Source organism: Merops nubicus, unplaced genomic scaffold (assembly GCF_000691845.1).
Source record: "Merops nubicus isolate BGI_N331 unplaced genomic scaffold, ASM69184v1 scaffold33051, whole genome shotgun sequence".
Taxonomy (NCBI): Eukaryota; Metazoa; Chordata; class Aves; order Coraciiformes; family Meropidae; genus Merops; species Merops nubicus.
The window spans coordinates 15,088-25,015 of NW_008586803.1; the positions used below are offsets into that span (position 1 = coordinate 15,088).

Sequence of the window (9,928 nt, forward strand, 5' to 3'; positions counted from 1 at the left end):
AGAGAGGAAATAGACGGGATAACCTTCAATGCTCTGAGTGGTTGACTTGGGGGAGATGCTGCTGTAGACAGGGAATTTAAGGAGAGCACAAAGGTGTTGTAGTACCCTAAACTCCTTTGTACTCCTCCCAAGTAGACAACACATAAACCTGAAAAGAAAATTGGAAATTGGGATTCCTCTTTGTCCTGAAAATTAATATTTTGATATCTGAAATAATAAGAGTGTTTTTCTCTGTACAAGAGAGTCCTATAAAAAGCAAACACAAGTATCTTAAGTAGACAGCAACTTACTGTGAATTTTCAGTGTCTTAACTCTGCTACCTAATATTATAAATATGGACAGGGAAAGGGGGGGCGGGGAAGTGAAAACCATGTATTTCATTGATTAACACTTACTGGAGGTGAATTGTAAGACTGTGTCTATGTATATGTATATTTTGTATGTGTAATTATATGCACATCACACATCTAACATTGAGAACAAACAAATCCCATGAAGTCTTGAAACAATTGTAGTACTGTTTTTCTAAACATATTTGATCAAATCAGCACAAACATCCAACTAATAGCATTTTAATGCTGTCTTAACAGGTTTTGTCAGGTTTTTAGAAGGCTACTACATTGTGTTAATAACAAAAAGAAGAAAAATGGCAGATATTGGAGGTCATGCAATATATAAAATAGAAGATACAAATATGATCTATATTCCAAATGACTCTGTAAGAGTCACTCATCCTGATGAAGCCAGGTAAATAATGATTGTAAACTGTATGTGCTTTTGGAATATTTTCTATGCAACGATGAACTGCAACTAGCAACTTTGGTCGTGGATTTCATTCTGTTAGCATGTTATTCAAGAAATTTTATCTCAGTTGATAAATTAGTGTGGAAAAATGGAGAATGGGCTACAAGTTCTGTGTCCTCTAACCTGAAGGGTAAGTTCAACTGTTACAGTCTTTCAAGAGTTTTTTGTCCACATCTTCAAGTCACCTGCATGTCAAAGCTGCATCCTAGCAAATGGGCACCACTTACAAGGACAAAGTAAAGCTAATCCTGGTTTATATTGTTTGGGATACTGTTCTGTTGTTAGTAGCTGTAGCATCATGTTAATGTCATCTGAAGAGATCTTTTGTGCCCTTCAAAAAGCACTGAGTAGGTTATTCAATGATTCTGTTCTGTCAGAATTTTGTGAATGTTGCTGTTGTAAAGGGTGATAAACTAACATACTGGGAAGTTTAGCCCATATTTATGGGGTTAGCCATTTTATTATTCATAAACAGTGTTATGGTTTCTTCTGAGAATTTGCAAGGATGTGACAAGATGAAGTAGGTATTTCTTTTCTTGTTCATTTATTCAAGAATAACTGAAAATCTTCAATTCTTGTATAGTATTGTTGGGAGTTTGCTTGTGTAAGTCTTAGAGAATTTGACCCACATGGAAAACAGAACTAAAAATTTATCTACAATTGCCTAAAGAAACAGAGTACGTATGTGAATAGACACTGGATTAAAAAAGAAAGGACTATTTGATTTATTTAATCTAGATGTTGACATTCTAGTGGAATTACTTGTGAAAACAATTATGCTAAACTAGGAAAGGAATGTATGGCAAGAGTCACTACTTATATGTAGTTTAATTTGTGAGATTCTCTGGAATGACTTCTTGGGGTCTGTATGGTTAAACTAATAATTTTCTCTTTAACTTGAATTACTTTGCTAGGTATCTGAGAATCTTTCAAAATGTGGACCTTTCTAGCAACTTCTATTTTAGGTAGGTATTAGTTACTAATTCCTATTAAAAACCTCTATACTTATACTTGCTGTACGATTATGCTTTTGTATTTTGATGCCCAAGATCTTTATGTCAGTGTTCTGGGGAAATAAGGTGCAGTGACTACACTGCCTGTCCATTTTTATCTGTGTCTTTTCAATCTGCTTTCTCCTTCAACAAACTGGTTAGGAATGTAGTCTTCACGAAGTTAAAAACTATAGAACTATTACTGGCATGGTAGAAAGCAAGACGCTGAAATTACCATTTGCATTGACTGTTCAACCTCTCCAGATTATGCAGAAGTTCTGTCTTTGGAAAAGTATTGTATTTCAGGGGGTTTGCTTGTCCTAGTAATTTTTCTTGATCTTGTTTTCCAGAAATAAAGCTTTGCCTTGATTCAGAAACAAAGAGAGAGAAATAGGTCCTCATCTAAGATATACACTGTGTAGGGTCCATTTTTCATAGGGCCTTGTAGGCATTACCAGTTCTCTTGCGTGTTGTTTTAGAAATGCCATACCTAAGACAAGTTTCTGTCTCCTAGGTACTATTACACATGAGAATTTTGGATTCTGTCTTAGGCTAAAATGGAAATCTGTGTGTATTTCTGATTCAAATGTTGTGTAAATTTGGTTTCTCCTTGGGGAAATGAATCCTAGTGGCTTATAAAGTTTAGCAATTAGTGTAGAGTGTTGTCAGCATAAAAGACAAGAGATTCAGAATTTGTTATTGTTATGGAACTAATAAAAAATCACCTTCTGTTTATTCAGCAGCCATTGCCTTAAGATGCATCTGCTGCAGTCATAAATTTCAGGACAGATGCAGGGTTTGTGGACCAAAATTTTTGTCTGTTTTGAGTTCAGGTAATAGTTAGAGAGTAATACTTAAATCTTAGAAAACACGAGTTTGTGGGTATTTCTGGTGGAATAGCTAGTTTTAATCTTCACAACTGCTTCTTGGGACATAGTGAATTAAGTTTGTTCAAAAGGCATGTTCAGTTTTCAGTTATAAGAAGAATATAAATGTGGTTTCAGCTATTGTACTGTAAACAGTTTCTATGTTTATAAAGCTTTTTATGGAAATATTTTGTATAATTTGATGCGACAGAATCAGAATCTGTACATCTTGTTTAAAAGTCTTTTTTTAGTGGATAAAATAGTACTCTATTAAATATTAGTACAGATGGAAAGTAAGGGCTTTCAGAAAAGTCCTGTACATCTACAATTATTAATAAAAGTTAACTGTTTATCAGTTACAGCTATGATCTATCTCACTCCCTTCAGTATAATCTTACTGTCCTGAGAATGCCACTTGAGACATTAAAAACTGAAATGACCCAGACCCGACAAGAGAGTTTTGATATATTTGAAGATGAAGGACTTTCAACACAGGGTGGAGGTGGTAAGCAAATATGCCTAATTAAATTGAAGTTGTTAGTCATAAGTACGTTTGGAATACATTCCACTTACATTTACTTTTCAGAAACACTTGGGTCTTCTATATTGCTCAGTAGTCTCATAATAGTCATGAGTTAGTATAAGGTTATGTAAAGTGCCATTTACGGACATTTGAACTTGAACAATGCAATTTCTGGAAGTGATTAATCATTGTTTTCTTAATTTACATTGCAACTCGGGGAGATAATTGAGCATACTGACATTTTTCAGCAACTGATTATTCAACTGGCTTGTAAGACTCTCAGTAAGAATTAATGACAAAGGGAGTCATAAGCAGTAACAAGTACTAATAAATCTTTTTTGTTTCATCTTGGAAAATATTGATGGCAATGGAATTGTATGAAGTTTGTATCAACTTGAAGTAGTAAGCACTAACAGGAAGTCTAAGAAAAATTATCAATTTCAGTTGAAAACTACAGCCTTCACTTTGGCTCTAACATGTTCATAAGAGTATAAAGACGACCAGCCAGAAAGGAAAGCTGTTTTCTCTCCCTTTTGCTTTGCATACACACACATGCACAGTTTCCCCTGAAATTCTTAATAATCCATTCTTAATATGGAATTAGGTTTCATTCTGTTGAAGCTCATGTTTTTTATGTTTTATGACTCTGTGACTTGTATTAATTATTTGAATGCTTTTCAATAGTATTTTTTATTTTAATTATTTTTTTTACTTTTTGGTATTTGACACCAATTTTTTCCTTTTTTAATTGTGACATATCAGGAATAATGGTGCTACCTTTGATTCATAATAAATACATTGCTGTAAAAATGGACTCAAACAGCTGTGGAGATTCAGCTAGCCTTCTTGGGTAGTAATAGAACACCATCCTTTTAAATACATAACTGATAAACAAAACAATAGGATATAGGAAGTCTGCTACTATTCTGCTAAACTAATATGAACTTGATATGGAAGCCAGCTTAGATGCAACATCTAGGTTTGTACTTGTATTGGTTATAAAGAGGTTCAACAGCCTCTCTGCGATACCACCCTTAGTAGTCACCCACTGTGTAACCGCTGTTCCACAGAAATTATAATACACAGAGAAATAGAACAGGAATATTCCACTTGTCCAAAAGTAACTGGCTCTTTGAGATAGTATGAATTGGATGACTTGTTTTCCATCTTTTCTAACCCAAAATGAATCTTCTGAGGCACTGAAGAAGGAATTAGTCCTACTTTCTGTGCCTTCAGAGGGGACTCTGAAGATGTGCCAAGTACATAGTTAAAATGCAGAAATGCCTGAAACAACCCCTGACCCAAATTTATGCAAAATATACTTGGACACAATTTGTCCACCTTTTTGTTTTTGACACACTTTCACCACAACATCTAGAATAGACCTACACTGACCACAACTCAAAGAATGATAATGAATGTTAGGTAAGTAACTTATCATCTTTGATACTAGAACTTACTGTGTTCAATAGTTGTAAATATCTATCATACTGTAATTTAAAAGCCTAAAAGTAATGCTGTATGCAGTATGCCCTAAATCTCATGGAAAAAACTGGAAGATAATAAAATTATCTATTTCCTTTTAAAGATAAGCGATCCATCCCAACCAAGAACATATTAGTAACTTGGTGGTCAATATCAGACAATCAGGAATTGGTTGTCAAATGCTACAATGGCAGAAATGACTCCTAGTAGTGGAGGGAGCAATAATTCCTCCTCTGCAAGGTTTCTGACTTGCAAGATCCTTTAGTAATCCATACAGTGGCACAATTTCTTCTATGTCTTTGTGAAAACATTGGGACATAAAGATGCCATAACCTTGACCCCATCGGCACACAAAGTGCCATTTCCAATAGATATTAGTAACGTATCTGCTTGTATGGTAGAAGATGTTTAAGAAATAGCCACCTGTCATTCAAGAACAAATTCTCACCAAAGTAATGCTGCTAGCAATAAGAAAGAGGATAAACTGCTGACCAAGCATTTGTGAACAGGTTCTGCTTAATGTATACAGTCCTTCACCAATATGGTTACATCAGTTTTCCCTGGACTTGTGGTAATTTGAGTGACTAGGTAGCAACAGTTTGTTCAACAGCTGCATTTTCACCTTCAGTCAGTTCAGAGGACTCATATGTTTTTCCCCCAGCAGGACATTCAGTTGCTGTAAGTGACATACATATTACTATGGTAGAACTCATCCTGCCAGAAACTTCATTTGAAAAAAACTATAAAAAAAAAAATAAAATGTAGGTAATAGAGTTCTTGTCCTATTCCTTCTCTTGAAGATTCAGACTCATTCAATTCCCTTTGCCACCTTTAACTGCCAGCTGTCATCTTGGTCCTCATTTTTGAAATGGAAAAATGTTCAGTTTGAGATATGTCTAAAATTGAATTTTAATTACAGGTCTACAATAGCTGCATTTCTTGGTGTCAGTGCAAATTAGGAAACCACAATAAAATATGTGAGACTATGATTGACATACTTTTAAAGGGAGCCAGGGCTATGCATGATTTTCCAGAGGCTAATGGGTAACTCCAAAGCTGACCCATAATTGGAAAGCTCATAAAGTCCTCCTACAAGAGTAGGAGGACTTAACTAGAATTCACAACTTGCTTTAAATAGAATTCACAACTTGCTTTATTTCCCTTATTATAAAATCCTTTGCTGCTACCATATAGAGATCTCTTTTCAGTACTGGAAGTATCAGAAAGTTGTGCATGAAGGCATTCAAATACTACAGCGACTGGTAACCATAGAAAAATTGTAAATCCTCATAAATGCTGAACTTCAACATATTCTTGAAGTTACCTGTGCCTGGCAAACCTTCAAGGATGTGAGTAAGTGGTATGCCGAGTTGCCGTGGAGGGAAAACCAAAGTAGAGGTCCAATGACTTGGATTTTAAAACAGTCCAGTGCAACTAAGCTTGTTTCTTAATGGCTAACTCACTTTCATTGTAACAACTGTATAGGTGTATTTGGGATTTGCAGTAAGCCGTATGAAAAGTATGTGTGGAATGCCAAGCTTTTGGAGGCAGTAAAAAATACTGTTCATCGTGACTGGCTGCTGTACATTATCCATGGATTCTGTGGGCAGTCAAGTATCCTTTTACTGTTGTAACAAATGTTGGTTTATGCATTTATTTTTTTTTTTAAATTTGAACGTGAAATACATTGAATTATTTCTTTTTCATGTAAATACTGTGAAATTTTAGAATTGTTGGGGTTTATTTTCATTACTTCTATACTAAATAAGAAATAACATTATGTTTTAATAACAAGGCCCTGACACAGGTAGACTGCATTCACAGTGATGCACTGCTATAAGCATGGGATTTAGTAATAAAGAACTTGAAAGGATTTTAAGGCTCAGCTGTATTTTTTTCACAGATGTTTGAGGAAAGGGAAAAAAGCTAAACAGTTGAATTGTTGACATGCAAATGTTCTCTTACTAATTGTCTTTAAAAATATTTTTAGTAACTGAGATTTGCAGAAATTCTTGTATTTAACCTGCTTCTGTTGAAGGTGATGGTAGAACTTCATGCCTGCTGTGTGAAGAGAGTTATATAAACATTAGAACATCTGAAAATCTTTTTTCCTGACTGTATTATTCAAAATGGGTAAATGGGTCTACGTACATTGTAGTAGGAAGAGAAAAAGTCCTAATGCATATCATACTCCAAAGAAATGCCATCTCAACATCTCAGCTGATAACATACCAAGTTCTTGCAGAGGCACTCTAATTGTCAGCAGTATCATGTTAGCTTAGAAACCTGTCAACAGAGTATCTGGGGAAGCAAATACAATTGTGAAGTTAAGTTAGTGGTGTCTTTGCAAAATTTAATTTTGCCTTTTCATGGTTGTAAGGCTGCTGGTCATTGGGTTAGTCCCCAGACAGAAAGCTATAGATCTGTTTTAGTATACCACTATTTAATCTTAATCAAAAGAGCTATCTTACTTAATCAAAGTAGTAGCTGTGGATCTCACCACCAGCATTGTGTCTGCAGCTGCTTAGTGAGTGACAGTAGCCTTTGTTCTAAGTATTTGATGAGTAAATGTCTTGCCTCTCCCCTGTGCATTGCTTAAGCTAAGGATACTCATTACTGAGTTATCAGTAAATCGTTTCAGTTGTATGCACCTTTTTGAGAATTTTATTTTTGCTTGCATGAAGTAAGTGAATGAAAAATTGCATGTGACATGTAAACCTTAACTTCTCTTTCAAGAACTGTTAATATATGGTCGCCCTATATATGTCACTCTGATAGCCAGAAGATCAAGCAAATTTTCTGGCACACGTTTTCTGAAACGAGGAGCAAACTGTGAGGTAAATGAAATGTGAATTTAGGTCTTTGTCCCTGTACCTGCAAGACTATGAAAGCTTGCACTGGACTGACTGGAGGACTGAAATGTTTTAGATGATTGTTAGGATTTTGGCTGTAGATTAGGCTATTAGATAATGTTATCACAGCTATCATTACATTTTTAATTGAGATAATAAAGCTGTTCTTGAAATAATTGTTTTCTTACACTTGGAGATACTGTTATTTCCCAAATAGAGGATAAAAATTTAAAAAATGATAATATATATTTAGGGACAAGTGGGAATTTAATCAGTGATGTTCTCACTACTGTGGTTTGGTGTGTTACAGTTTAATTGTAGACTGTAATGATCAGTTCTCTGTAATGCATGCAGCTCTGAAGTGTCATGTCTACATCATATGTGTATTTCTGTTTGTTTTAGGGGGATGTTGCTAATGAAGTGGAGACTGAACAAATACTTTATGATGCTTCAGTTTTGTCATTTTCTGCAGGCAGTTATTCTTCCTATGTTCAGGTTCGAGGATCTGTCCCTCTGTACTGGTCTCAAGATATTTCAACTATGATGCCTAAGCCACCCATAACATGTACGTACAGATTATTCTTTGTGTTAGTTAGCACTGTGTTCTAAAGGTACACCCGAGAGACCAAGTGAAAACTAAATCTGCAAAAATGAATGACTGCTATTTGGGGAGCTGTAGTTTCAGGTAAATCAATGTTCTTTATAATAAACATCATGCTGTACAAGCATTCAACTATATAAAAAGCTACGTTTCACAAAATTTAATAGAAAAAAAGTCTCCATCTTAGGTTTCATGTTCAGAAATAGAATAAAAAAAAAACCTGTGTGAAGTTGTCAGTTTTATTTGTGCTTATTTTGTATACAAAGTTAGCTACATTTATCTTTGTATTGTGGGTAAAATTTTGAACATACTGAAAATGTTGGAAAATGTCTGGGGCTAAGTTAATGGTGCCAGAACAGGTGTTTTTTTTGCAAGCATCTCATGAAAGTTTTGGTTAAGAAGTTGCTTCCAATCTGGAAAGAGGAAATTTTTTTTTAACATCTTTGGTACAGCTAGAGGGGCAAGCATGTAGTTGTATCATAACTATCAGAGAATTACTATGTATTCTGTGAAGAGTACCTTTAAGGGAAAATTATTTAAGTGACTCTAGAGCTCAGTTAATATCATCCTGAATATATATATTTGTTACAGTGGACCAAGCAGATCCTTTTGCACATGTTGCTGCTCTTCACTTTGACCAAATGCTTCAGAGATTTGGCTCTCCCATTATCATTTTGAATCTTGTGAAGGTACAATATTTGAATATGTTCTATATGTTTTCTAATTTCTAATATTATGCTTAATTCTGTAGAGTCTCTGTGTAGTTTTAGTTGTTCTAAACTAATATTAGCTTATAAATTGAATATTTTCTTGATAAATCTCATTCTACATGGCACAGCACATAACTCTCTAATTCCTTCCACTGTTGCCCTTCAAAAAAAGTTGTCTTCCATGTTTATAGAGTTCTTACAGTAACCTTTCACTGCTGTTTGCAGGTTTTTACTACTATCCCCTAGATTTAAGTCCAAATAAATTTGCCACTGAATTTAATTTAGCATAAAAAATTCTAAAATATTATAGTCTCATGTGAAGTGAGGTTTGTAGGCTTCTTGACACGGATGACTGAGTTACGTGAAATATTATGATAGAGACTTATCTTCTGTTGTTTGCTCTGATAGAGTCATGGAAGCATCTGATGCTAGCCAGTGGGCACTACCATTGGCAGCTGGGCTGGACTAATGGGGGGAGCTTCATGATGGCTGCAGCAATTCAGTTCACTTCTGTGTGAAGGGCTGTGATACAAATCCTAGATTCTGGGTGGCACTGTAATCTTGGTTATTACATCGTGTATTTGTGGCAGGATTTGCTTTGTGTTTTCTGTTCTGATCCAGCCCTTTTCTGTGGTGGTATCTGTTTCCACATTTGAGCTTTATTTACTGATTTGTTTTGCTTGAACCATCTAATTTCTTTTTAGTCTTTTAAAAAAAAGCATTGAATCTATCTATCTTGTTATAGAACTGTATTTGGTAGGAAAAATTATCTTCTATATGTGGGTAGGTTCCATTCTTAATATGAAAAAAATAGGGAAAACACCAACTGAAAGCTTTTAGAACGCTTAAGTTGTAATGAATGGCAACAAGATAACCTATTTTCTATTTCTAGAAGCTTTTCTGTGTAGGATTGCTTTTAAGGCTGCCCAAGAGTCTGTGGAATCAACTTAGGATAGCATTTTATCTCTTGCAGCCATAGCTTTCAAAAGCCATTGTTATAGTGTGAGTCTAGGCTCACATGACATTGACATGTGAATCATTATATGGTCTTATTCACAGGACTTTTGATACAGTGGCTAAAATGCAACTCTTTCC

General features: G+C 34.9%; 1 protein-coding gene across 1 annotated transcript in view; it reads left to right on the plus strand.

Moving 5' to 3' along the window:
- FIG4 (FIG4 phosphoinositide 5-phosphatase) overlaps nucleotides 1-9,928 on the plus strand; it is a gene marked incomplete at its 5' end in the record, with an annotated part of 19,168 nt that overhangs the window by 3,509 nt on the left and 5,731 nt on the right. Inside the window, 7 exons of the mRNA XM_008948758.1 lie at nucleotides 591-747; nucleotides 1,719-1,769; nucleotides 3,019-3,167; nucleotides 6,156-6,284; nucleotides 7,407-7,507; nucleotides 7,925-8,087; nucleotides 8,715-8,812. Coding sequence (XP_008947006.1) covers nucleotides 591-747; nucleotides 1,719-1,769; nucleotides 3,019-3,167; nucleotides 6,156-6,284; nucleotides 7,407-7,507; nucleotides 7,925-8,087; nucleotides 8,715-8,812 — 848 coding nt within the window. The remainder of the gene's footprint in view (nucleotides 1-590; nucleotides 748-1,718; nucleotides 1,770-3,018; nucleotides 3,168-6,155; nucleotides 6,285-7,406; nucleotides 7,508-7,924; nucleotides 8,088-8,714; nucleotides 8,813-9,928) is intronic.